This window comes from Urocitellus parryii, chromosome 12 (genome assembly GCF_045843805.1).
Source record: "Urocitellus parryii isolate mUroPar1 chromosome 12, mUroPar1.hap1, whole genome shotgun sequence".
Lineage (NCBI taxonomy): Eukaryota > Metazoa > Chordata > Mammalia > Rodentia > Sciuridae > Urocitellus > Urocitellus parryii.
Genome location: NC_135542.1, coordinates 51,715,867 through 51,728,438, shown reverse-complemented (window position 1 = coordinate 51,728,438; position 12,572 = coordinate 51,715,867). Strand labels below are relative to the sequence as shown.

At 53.3% G+C, this 12,572-nt stretch overlaps 1 protein-coding gene across 1 annotated transcript; it reads right to left on the bottom strand.

Annotated features, from left to right (window-relative positions):
* Positions 1-45: 45 nt before the first annotated feature.
* Positions 46-7,892, bottom strand: Emilin1 (elastin microfibril interfacer 1). The gene is made up of 8 exons (XM_026407374.2): positions 7,255-7,892; positions 6,198-6,323; positions 5,554-5,774; positions 2,395-4,320; positions 1,897-2,013; positions 1,245-1,262; positions 959-1,096; positions 46-761 (listed from the first exon to the last, which is right to left on the bottom strand). Exons 1-8 carry the CDS (start codon positions 7,422-7,424, stop codon positions 424-426), a joined length of 3,054 nt encoding a protein of 1,017 aa, XP_026263159.2. The 5' UTR covers positions 7,425-7,892; the 3' UTR covers positions 46-423.
* Between the last annotated feature and the right edge of the window lie 4,680 nt (positions 7,893-12,572).

Genomic DNA, 12,572 nt, shown 5'->3' with positions numbered 1-12,572 from the left:
TGAAGCAGAACAGTAATGTTTTTGTAGAAAAAACCAAGTGTCTTTATTCCTGAATTGTTTAGTATGGCGCTATGGGCCGGAGCCCGCTGGGCATAGCCCAGGAGCCGGCCATTCGGCCTAGAGCTCAGGTTGAGGGCGCAAAGGGTGCGAGGATCGGCTCCTCCACCGCATTCCGGGTCCTGGAGGGCATTCTGGAAGGGACATTGGTCAGACTCAGTCTGGACAAAGGGAGGCCAAAGTCCCTGAGCCGGCGCGCACCTGGCATGGGGAGAGGTCGCTGTGTGCGCCTGTATCGTGGCGGGGCCAGGTGCGGCGGATTGCCGAAGGCTGGGTGTCCCGAACCAGGCCGGGAGCCCCAGGATCCCGACGCCCCGCTGGCCCTGTGGTGGGTGTAGACCATCCTGGCGGTCAGGCCAGTCCCCCCTACGCCTGTTCAAGCTCCTGGTCTCCATAGAGCAGCACTCCACTGAAGATGGTGAGTGGCTCCTCCGAGTGTGCCAGCTGCCCCATGACCAGGTCGATGCAGACTGTGTCCCCCGCCTGCAGCGGCAGGATGAGGCTGAAGACGCCCAGAGCACCCGGGCTGGGCTGGCTCTCTGCCACCGGCTTGTTCTCCAGGCCCTCAGGCTCGTAGCCGCCAGAGTCTATGCGGGCCACGCCCAGGTTAGAGCGCGACAGCACTGCCTCCACTTTCTCGTGTCGGTGCCCAGTCAGCACTGCGCTCAGCAAATAGCGTCCGGACAGTGGTGCGGTGAATATACCTAGGGACAAGGATAGCGATCAGAAGGGAAGACGGTAGCCTGGAAGGCCTCACAGAGCATAGATTCCTAGAGTAGAGGTCTCCCCAAGTCAGAGTGTAAAAAGATTGGCATTATATCAAGGAGTAAGAATGAGAAGACATCACTGCCCAGCCTCCTGCATTTCCCCAAAGGCTCAGTTCAGCCCATCCCTGGCTTACCTGTCACTGGGTCATAGTAACCTCCATCATTGAGCAGGACTCTGTCAAAGGGGACTGTGCCTGGTTCAGACCGGGGCAAACTCAGGGCAGCTGAAAATGCCACCCGAGGCACAGACACTGCTGGTGCCCCCTCCACTCCTGCATGGGGGTAGGGCAGGTGTTAGAGTGGATGCTCAGCCAGAGCTGGCTTCCTTTCCCTAGGGGATCTCCATCTGGGCTGCCTGAGGACTTCCATCCTCCAACCAGAGATCAGTTCTCCCTCTGGCACCTAATGAGAGGAACTTACCCTGTTCACCCTGGGGACCTGTGGAAAGAGAAAAAGGAGCAGTGAGAAGGAGGGCAGCTCTCACAAAATCACTCAGCAAACATCTGCTGTGTCTCTTCTGCCATTCTGGGTGCTATGTGAATTTCAAAGCAAGAAAGGGGGATCAAGAAAAGGAGGAATAGCCAGGCATAGTAGCACACACTTGTAATCCCAGGGGCTCAGGAGAATTGTGAGTTCAAAGCCAGCCTGAGGCCCTAAGCAACTTAATGAGACCCTGTCTCTAAATAAAACATTTTTTAAAAAGGCTGGGGATGTGGCTCAGTTGTTAAGCGACCCTGGGTTCAATTTCCAATACCAAAAAGAAAGATAGGTAAGGTCCATTCTGTTTGACTGTTGGACCATGAGCCCTTGCCTCTAGACTTTCTTCCACACCCCCAGATGGTCTGTGTAGGCTCAGCCTTAGTCTCCAGTACAGCAGTGGGACCAACATACTCAAAAGCAGGCACTATGCCAGCTACTAGTCACTTTCCTCTATCTACTATTAGTCATTCGGAGTCCCTTATTTCTTACTGGCTTCTCCTTCTCTGTCAAGCTCAGAGTGTAATTAATGTCAAGCTAAGGGCTGCCCAGGGAGTGGCAACCCTAGCTCCAGCAGGGGTCACAGCCCACATACCTGGTGGACCAATAGGCCCCTTTTGTCCATCCTTGCCTGGAAGTCCTGGAGGTCCAGCAGGGCCTGGGGGTCCCTGTACACCAGGAGGCCCTGGAGGCCCAGCCTCACCAGAAGGCCCTATGGAGACAAAAATAAGTTGAAGGAGAGCCCTAAAGGGAGCATTCAATGGATGAGAAAGATGGTTCCATGGAGAGGGAGATAGGGTGAAATAGGCGGGACTTGCAGGTTGATGGGGAGATGGGACCCTTGCTGCCCATGCTGGATGCTGGCAGAGCAACATCCCACCTCCACCCACAGACCTATCTGAGCAGCCAGAGAGAAGGCAGGCAGCTAGAACCTTGCATCATATCTGGACACACTGTGACCCCTGGGACATTGGTTGGAGCTGTAGTTCATGCTGGACAGAACAGGGAGAAGATCAAGCCTGGGCTATTGTGGGGTGGGAGAAGAAGGAAAGGGATTGGAAAGGGTCTCCCCATGCCTCTTTTTGCCCCTTACCAGTGAGGTCCCTCAGGCTGATCTGTTGCAGACGGTCCTCTAGGAGCAGCAAGGAGCTGTTGAGGGCACCTAGCCGTCTGCCCAGGCCTGCCTGACCCCCCAGCAGCTTCTCTAGCAGGGCTGCCTGTGTCTGGCTGGTGCTGTTGGTTTCCCGTAGCCCAGCCCAGAGCCCAGCCACGTGTCTGGAAAGGCCCTCGCGCAGGCCCTGTAGTCCCCCTGCCACAGTGTCCAAACGCTCACAGACTCCCTCAAGACGGCCCAATCGCCCCTCCAGACTCGGGCACTGGCCAGCCTGTGCCTGTCCCTCCTCCAGGCCTCGGAAGCGCTCCTCGCTCTCTGTAGCATGCTCTGTGGCCTCCTGCTGCAATCTGTTAATCTCAGATATGATGCTGTCCTTGGTGGCCCCCAGGTCAGCCAGATCAGCACCCTGTCCCTCCACAGTGGTCTGGAGCTCATGCAGTGAGTCATTGAGGGAGCTAAAGGTGAGAATGACCTCAGAGAGCTCTCCTTGCAGGGCCTGTAGGGCAGAGCCAGAGCTGCCCCCGAACACGCTGAAACCATCTAGAGGCCCACGGCTTGGTCCTCCAACGCCCGGGCCAGCCCCAGGACCCCGTGGAGGTAACAGAGGGCAGGAGCAACGCTCCACACCATCCCGTAGACGGCCCAGCTCTTCTTGGACACCGCCACAGGCCCCACAGCCCTCGTCCCCACGGGCCTGCAAAAGACCCTTCAATTGGCTCAGCTGTGCCACTGTGAGATTCAGCTGCAGTGTGAGCTCTGTAGCCGTCTTCTCCTGTGCATCCACACGCTCTTGGAGCTGGCCCACAATCCCTTGCAGTCCCTCTAGCGTGGCCTGCTGGGCCTCCCCTGCTGCTCCCACCTTGTGTAGACCTGAGCCCATCAGTCGCAGCTGGCTCTCACTGTCCAGTACCCTGCGCTCCAAGGCACTGAGGATCTCACTGACCTGAGAGTCCTGATCCCCAGGAGCCCCAGAGCAGAGCTGCCCACATGCCTGCACAGCCCCTGCCACCTGCTCTTCCAGCAGATCCAGACGCCCACCCAACTCCCCACTCACATTGGCTAGTAGTCCCTCCAACCTCTCCAGGCGGCCCTGGGCAGCAGGCAGCCAGAGGCCCAGCCCCCTAGGACCCCCAGGCCAGCCCTCCTCCTGCTCCTCTGAGGGACCCAGGGTGGAGTTGAAGCGGTCCTCCAAGCGAGAGAGGCGGGAGGCTAAGCTGGTGTATCCTGGGGGGTGTCCCCCTTGCCCAGTAGCTCCTCCCAGCTCAGTGCCTCTCCGCCCACTCAGCACTGTTACTGAGCCGGCCACTACGTCCAGCCTGCGCTCCAACTCTGCCAGTCGTCGGCCCAGCTCTGGAGGGCAGCATTCCTGAGGGGGCCTGCGGCCCATAGCAGGCCCTGTGAGCTGCCGCTGCCGCTCTTCCACAGAGGCCAGTAGCTTCTCCAGTGCTCGAAGCCGCTCCCTGTCCTCCTGCTGCTGCTGGCGGAAGCCATCCAGCCCAGCCAGGCACACAGAGCAGGACTCTTGAAGCCGCCGCTCCAGCTGTCGTAGCAGCTCCTCACTGGGGCCAGGAGGGGCTGGGACAGGGGCTGGGGCCCTACCGCCTCCACCACTGCCACCACTGTGGTGGTTATTGAGGTGGCCCAGTTCCTGGTCGTGGGTGGAGACTCGGTTGTCCAGGAGCTGCAGCTGGTGCTGGATCTCATTGAGTGTTTCATGCACGCCAGGGCGGGCAGCTGCATCTGCTGGCTGCTGCCGTCCATTAAAGGCTGTCTCCACAGCCCTCTGCACATCTTCTGCCAGGCGCCCACTCAGTCCCTGCAGGACTCCCCGAAGGCCTTGCAGCTCCTTGGTCAGGCTCTGCACCTGCTCCTCCAGCTGCTGCACCTTCTCTGACTCTCCAGGACCTGAAGACAGGGGAAGGCAGAGGGCAAAGAGGTGTCAGAACTTAGGGCCTATCTCCTAGGCCCTGCTCACCCTAGTTCCAGCATGGGTCAGAGATATAGCCAGCTCTGCCTCTTCTTTAGGTAATTCAGGCAAGAAGAGAAGAAAATTCCATTCACTGAATGTATAGGCCAAATTTGAAATATGACTTGATCCCCTTGCAACTTCTCCCCTGGGTATTTACTACAAACTCTTCCTGTTGGATAGACTGGGAAACAGAAGACCAGAGATATTAGGTAACTGGCCACAGATTACAGGTTTAATAAATGGTAATGCCAAATTTCAAATCCAGATCATCTGTCTGGCCACCAGCCCAGGTCCTTTCCACTTTTTCAGTGTCTCTTAACATCTTGGAAATTGTTTCTTCATCTAGGAAATGAGAATGACATTATCTGTCCTCCCTCATCCGGCTGTCAAAGGGCCCAAAATGGGACTGTGGGGGAGGTGTTTTGGACATCACACTGTAGCAATGACTGGGCATTTCCCAGTCATCTGGGACAAACAAGAGGGAAGCTCTGTGGCAAGCCTTCTGGGCTCTGGCTAGATGGTGAGAGAGTTAGCTAGAAGTTCCTGTTTCCATAATTATAGTACTGCTATCTCTTTGGCAGGAAAAGTCAGTACATCCGGTTTGCCCAACACACACACACACACACACACACACACACACACACACATACACACCACAGGAAGACTGCTGCATTCTGGGACCTGCGGTCTCCAGAGGCCATGGAGAGGCCTGGGACCTGTAGTCAGGTGCAGTGCATGCTAGGACTTGTAGTCTCAACTGGCTTCCCCATGGACCGCTTCTCAAAGGAATTCCCCGTTCTTCCCTCAGTTGGTCCCAACTAGGAAGGATCTTGGCCACATGTGGGCGTGTGTGAGCACATTCTCTTTCTGTCTTCTTTTTCTCTGTCTGGTTTGCACGTCTTTCTGTCTCTGTGTCTGTCTGTCTCACACACATTCTCTCTCTCTCTCTGTCTTTCTCTCTCTATCACACACACACACATACACACACACACACACACACACACACACACAAACACACCCCAGAATCATCTCAGGGATCTCATTAACTGCCTTCTGCCCCTCTCTTCTCTGACTTTGAGCACAAGAGTTTTCTGTCAGTAGCTTGGCGCCACATATCCCCGCCCCCAGGATTGTCTCCCATTGCTCCTGCCAGAAACTCCCACACTCACCTTCTCCTCCTAGTCCACTGAGGTGGCTGCCAGCACTGGAGCCAGAGAGGTTGGGACGGGCAGGCCGGGGCCGGGGGAGTGGTGTGGAGGGTGCAGGGCCCAATGCTGGGGCAGGACCTTCCCCACAATCATCTCCTGCATACCCTTGACAGCACCTCCACTCCATATCTGTCACTGTCTTGTAGGCCACACGGTAGCGAGGGCGGAGGAAGCTTCGGTACCTGGAAGAAGCAGAGGAAGCCCTCTGTCTTCTCCCTGTGTTTTCAGTGACCCTGCGCAGCTGCTGGTGGACAAGCCCTTTCCCTTAGGCTGGATGCCCCTTTCTGACCAGCATGTGGCCTTGCTCAGTTGACAGCTGTCAGCTTTTTGGCCAAGGGCCAAATCCCTGCTTTTCTTCCCCTTGCCCCATGCTGGAAACTTAAGCATCCCTCCTTGACCCCAGAGAGGGCCTGGATATTGGCAAGTAAGGGAAATGTTCTTGTAGTTCCCATCAGGCAAGCTATTGCCCCAGCATCTCCTCGAAATGGCTCTGACCAAAGCTCTGTCCTGCCACTTGCTAAGGGCTTTACATAAACTCCCCATTAGCCACCTTCAGCCTTGCCCACCTCCCATCAGGTGCTCATTCCTCAGCACTGGAGGCTTACATGATGCTTCGGGGACACTGGGGCTGGCCCCAGCCACAGGGCTGATAGTCTGGCTTGACGAAGGTCTCCACTCCATCTTCAAGGACACAGCTCACTGTCCGGGTCACCACATAGGCACACCAGTTCCTGTAGGCACAACCCTACCTGGGCCCAAGGACCAGAAACACATACCCAGAGGAGGGCCCAGGGACTATCAGAGGGACTGACGGAGGGTCAAAAGATGTAGGGCCCTTGGAGACCAGTGAGAGCCAGAGTTTTGGCAGGGGCAGCCCCCCCCCCACACACACACACACTTTCCTGTGTAGCCAGTGCAGATAAAGACTTTTCAAGATGGGGAGAGGCACAGAATGGAAAAGCACAGCTGCAGAGAAGTCAGTCTTCATGGCTGTGGGGTCCTGGGGAACCTCTGAATTCACATAGTCATTTATATCCCTTTCTGGCCCTGTCTCAAGCCCCAGCTTGTCATGCAGTACGTGAGCCAGCCAGCTGGGTCCCAGCAGATGATCGCCTGGATGTGGCTCTTCCAACTACACCTCAGGGAAGAGGACAGGGGCAGGCCGAGGTCCGGCTCAGGGTTAAGTAGAGAATAAGCCATTGATGAACTCGGCCCCCCTTGGGGCTTGCAGCGTTGCACTCTTGGCCCCATTCATGCCGGCCTCTGATCTGTGGCCGGCTGAAGTGAAGCAGAGCAGGAGTGGTGTCAGAATTATAGATTACTGGATGGGGCCAAGGAAGCCCTAGAAAGGGACAAAAGATCTGCTGAGGATCAGAACTGGCATGCAATGGGCAGCTGGCAGAAATGTCTGGCTCATGCCCCTCGGGATAGTTTCCCTGGGCACTGAACTGCAGGTTTCTGTGGGGAGAAGATGGGAGCTCATCCTCACTAGGCCACCCAGACCCTAGAAAAGGCTCTCAAGTAACGTGGGCATGTGAGAGGTCACTGATGGATGGGCTACTCTCTCCCCAGCATGGAGGGTACCAGAAGGGTGGCCAGCACACCCACCTTTAGCCTGCTTCCCACCCACCTCCAGCCCTGAGCTGGGACCCAGATTCTTACCTGTGGCGGCTGGCAGGCCGGGGAGCATTCTGGGCCTGGGGCCCTCCGGGGCTGAGGGCCCCGCCGCCCCCTGTATAGAGGCTGTAACCTCGAGGAGGGTAGCTGGCAGCCCTTGTGGCGGCAGTCAGCAGGCAGCAGAGGTAGCAGCTCCAGAGTGTGCCGGGGGCCATGGTGAGGTGTTCCGCGGTGACCCTCAGAGGCACATCCTGGCCTGACCACTGGTGCTTCTGCCGGGCTCTGGGGGATGCTGCTCCTCCAGGGGACACCACTCCAGGCCAGTCCTGTCCCCGGCTTCCTGCCGGCAGCCCCCAGCCACACGCCTCCTCCTTGGCTCCCGCCGGGCCTGACCCCACTCCCCCACCTCTTTCCTCCTCAGGCTCACGTCTGTCCCTCCCTTGGTTCCTTCCGTTCTCCTCTTCTCCACTTCTGAGGGGAGTCTGTTCTCTGGGCCCCTGGCCTCCTGGACCCTGCTCTTCTCAGATGCTGCTTTCTGGGCCTCCGCCCCCTCACCCCAGCTGGCCCTCTTCTGGTCTCCCAGTTCTTTTCCCTGATGACCGGATCTTGGGGGGTGGGGGGTGACAAGGCTTTGCCCCTGTGGCTGTGCAGAGGCACAGAGGCGCAAGAGTGACTGTGGGGCGGGCCAGCCTCCTCCCTCCCTGCTCACTCCCCTCCCTTCCCCCCTGTCTGACTGGCGGTCTAGCCTCCCCCTTCCTCCCCCCACCTCTCCAACCATCCTGCGCCACATCTGCTTCTTGTTAACTCCGGGAAAGAGAGGGGGAAAAAAAAAGGAAAAACAGAGAAATGTGGAGTTGCCGCCGGGCTTGGGGCCAGCCTCTCAGACAGGCCACATGGAGCTGGGGCCAAAGCTGGAGAGGAGGCCCAAGGCTGGTGACTGAGACAGGGTGTGGGAGCCAGAGCCACAGCTCTCCTGGGCCAGGGTAGCCTCCCGTGGGAGAGGACTGAGAGAGGGGAAGCCCAGAGGGGAAAGTAGAAGAGCAGGACTGTACAGGGAAGAATGAACCAGCAGGCCCAGCAAGGCCTCACTGACTATCTGCCCAGCTGCCTCCTTTTAGAGACATGAACATTGAAGTCCAGAACAGGAAAGTTACCTGCCCAAAGTAACACAGGCAGTTAATGCCCCAAGTTAACACAGGTAAATTAAACTCTATATACCCAGGTCAGTGACTGAAGTGGCCAGGGAGAAAAAAACAAAACAATCCACTGAGGCAGGTATAAAATCCTGGGAAGACAGAAGAGGAAGAAGGAAATCTGGAAATTGAGAGCAGTCCACTTTAGTAAGGAAGGGGATGTGGGAAAGAGAAGACAGCATCTCCTTAAAGCATCAAATGAATACAGGCCTCAGGTTTGTTTTGGTGAACGTCAGGCCCTACCTGGAGGTAGGTGGAAGTGGTGGTAGTAAGTGGGACCTATCTGTATAGCCAGAGAAAGCCACTCCACAGCCTGGAGGCAAGTTTTTTCCTGCAGCCCTCAAAGACCCCAAAGTCTTATCTTGTTAGGTCTTATCTTATCTTGAAAGATCCTGGTGAGATATCTGTTCTGTCAGCCTGGCCACCCCACCCCTGCACCCCACTGGTCCACAACACTGTGCTTGAACCAGCGTGTTCTGGGTGGGAGAGAGAAGAAGTTAGGAGACAGGAGAATCTGTGGGCCAGGCACCAAGGAGGTACCTAGACAGCAAAGGCACATCTGAGGGTTAGTCACTGTCAACTAAGGAGCAATTCAGACTGTTGGGAAATGAGACACAGCCCCCAAACAGAACCACCACGAAGCAAGACAGACCAGACCATCATCAGGACAAAGGGATGATGTGTGTTCTGGCTAGAGGAGGGGGAGACACAGCTGGCTGCTGGGGATGGACAGAGGAGAGCTGCTGGAAATGCTGGAAAAGTCAGAATGTGAACAGTGCTGGGCAGAGTGGGGATGGAGTGAACAGAAGCAAGGGGAAGACAGAGATTTCAGACTCGGGGACAGTGGTCTGCCTCAGCTGCCTCCTCTGTAACATAGGAATAATAATAGTACCCTCCATCCTAGGTTTGTGATTAAGGAAGTTAATGCATGTAAAGCATTTTAGAACAGTGCCTGGGACATGGTAAATGCTCAGTAAATGTTAGGTCTTATCTGTGTCAGGGAGGAGCAGGATGAAAGCCCAGGAGATAGACTGTGGGCAAATTAGGGGAAAAGGGAAGGCTCAGATGGCTGGGTAAGGGGTTGGGTTGCAAGGTTTTGAGTACAGGAGTATACTCATGCACAGAAAGATGTCAATGAGAGCCAGGGTGTCAGGGCACAGGAATCTATTCCCACTCATCCAACCAGTGATTTAACTAAGCAAATCCCATGACACCCTTAGGAGTCTGTTGTCTAAGGCCCCTTCCAAAATTCACATTGCAAAGTGATGCAGGTAGGCTCTCGTGGAGACAGTAACCATGGGGGGCGGGGGGGGGATGGAAGGTGGTGACCACTTGATGCCTGCCTTGGTAATGAGAGAACAGAAGAAAGAAGACATCAGAGAAGATTCCAGAGTTTAAGTCACAATAGGGAGGGTGCAGCTGGGTGCAGTGGTGCATGCCTGTCATTCTATTGACTCAGGAGGCTGAGGCAAGAGGATCACAAGTTCAAGACCAGCCTCAGCAACTTAGTGAGGCCCTATGTAACTTAGTAAGACCCTGTCTCAAAATAAAAAAAATAAAAAGGGCTGGATGTAGCTCAATGTTTAAGCACCTCTGGTTTTAATACCTGGTACATAAAAGAAAAAAAGAGGGCTGGGGATATAGCTCAGTTGGTAGAGTGCTTGCCTTGCACGCATAAAGCCCTGGGTTCAATCCCTAGCAACACATGCACACACATACACACACAAAAAAAAAAAGAAAGAAAGAAAGAAATGTAGACATAGATTTTTGGGAATGATTTGAAGGGCAATTGAAAGCCATGAGAATGGATGCCACTAGATCTTCAGTGTGACTTTGGGTGATCTGTCTCTACCTCTAATGACTTCTGATCTAAAATATAACCTTGATGGCTGAAAGAAGTGTTAGTGCAAAGTCAGGGTGGTGAAAATAAATCCTGGAACCAATATAAATGGAAATTTGTGGCAGCTCCTTAGAGGTCTGGAGAGTAATAAACAGGGTGACTTAAAGGAAATGTTCACAGGAGATCCTGATTTCAAAGCATCTTCAGAGGAAGGCTTTAGCTTTGTCCCTAGTCTCTGCATTAGTTTCAGGCCTTGGCTCTGGCTCTGGCAGGAAGCCAGCCCACTTCCCCTCCAGATTGCCCTGTCACTATAGCTTTTTTTTTGTTTGTTGTTGTTGTTGTTGTTCTCCCCATTCTTCTCTTCTTCAGGGGGCCTCTGGAAACCTTAAAAATCATCCCCGATATCTTGTCACTGTCCAGTTGTCACTCATTCCTTCTCCTGCCCCCTGGAGTTAAAAAATACATTGTATAGAGGCTGAGGTTGTAGCACAGCGAAGGAACACTCGCCTAGCACGTGAGAGGCCCTGGGTTTGATCCTCAGCACAACATAAAAGAAAATAAATAAAATAAAGGTATTATGTTCAACTACAACTAAAAAATAAATACTAATAAAAAAATACATTGTACAGCTGTGTGCATTGGCACACACCTGTAATCCCAGCAACCTCAGTAGGCTAAGGCAGGAGTATAGTGAGTTCAAAGCCAGCCTCAGCAAAAGTGAGGCACTAAGCAACTCAGTGAACCCCGTCTCTAAATAAAATACAAAATAGGGCTTGGGGATGTGGCTCAGTGGTTTAGTGCCCCTGAGTTCAATCCCCGGTACCTCCACCCCCCCAAAAAAAAATTGTATAGTTTAAGTGTGTCAAGTAAAAAATGTTGGCTTTGAAATACAATTGCATTAGGTTGCATTTTGTATTTTGTTTAGGTTTTTGTTGTTGTTGTTTTGTGTGTGTGTGTGTGTGTGTGTGTGTGTGTGTGTGTACCAGGGGTTGAACCCAGAGCCACAGCCCCAGGCAATTTTATTTTTTATTTTGAGACAGAGTCTCACTAAGTTGCTTAGGGCCTCACTAAATTGCTGAGACTAGTTTCGAACTTGCATTCCTCCTGCCTCAGCCTCCTAAGCCACTGGGATTATAGGTGTGTGCCACCGTATTGGGCTTGTTTAATTTTATAATTAAGAGCCAAGACTTGGGAGCTGACATGAACATGAATGTTTGTGAAATTTCAAGTAAACTGGTGGCCCTCGGTTCATTGGGGACTACAGTTCTCATCTTCAGTCTGAGGATGGGCAAGCATGCTGCAATGGAAACCAAGGTTGGAAGGAATGCAGTGGTGGTGGTGATGGAAGCAGTGGCTTGTGATGACAGTACTGGCAGCCACAAATTCCCAAAGCAATTAGCAAGAATGCCAAAAAAGTCCCTGGAATAGTAGGACAAGATCTATTTTACAACTTCTCTAAGATGGGGATTTCCAAGGATCTAGTGCTAATGGGAAGTCTTGGCCATACTAGGCAACTAACTCATTCATGCAACCATCATTTACTGAGCAATAAGCTCAGATTCCCAGGGCCAGGACAGGTGGAGACATCAGCAATAAATATATTATATATAATACCCTCTGACACAGGACTGAATACTAGGAGGATGAAAGGGAATCCTTGCATCCTGACAATCCAGATGGGAATTCCACCTTGGGGGGAGTCTTGAGCCAAAGTCCACTGCTCCCCCAAAGCACACACTTTTCCCACCTAACTCTTCCTTCACATATCATACTTTAAGAACTGGCGTCTCTGGACATAGCCCCCTTTTCCCAGGTCTTGTTGCTTTCTTATACCTGAGCCTAATCCTGGTCTCAAGTCCTTTCCTTGAATCATAAAGATTAAACTCCATAAGTGTTCCCCATTGTCTCCCAACTCTAATCCCCCCCACATACTTTTCCACCAAGCTTTTTTCAAACTTTGTCAGCTCTTAGCTGAGTCTAGTTCAGTTTGGAGAACATTTTCATTTTGGTTCTTCCAGGCATTAGGCCAAATGACCCCACTTAATGCTGATGAAGACTCACTGACCTAAGCACAGGAAGTTCTGGGAGGTGAAGGACATTTCTGGGTAATTCAAAAATAAATCCTTTCTCTTTTGTCCCTGACCCTGGGACAACCTATTGAGTCCATAGTCCAACCAGGAATGTAGAAGGGAGGTAGGAGAACTATCTCTAACCAGTTGCAGAACCTAGGTCAAATTACTTTCTGGGCCTGTTTTCTTCTTTATAAAATGATCCTGAAGGCTCCCTTCAATTGTGATTGTTTATGATTCACTGTGATTGTTTAGGATACT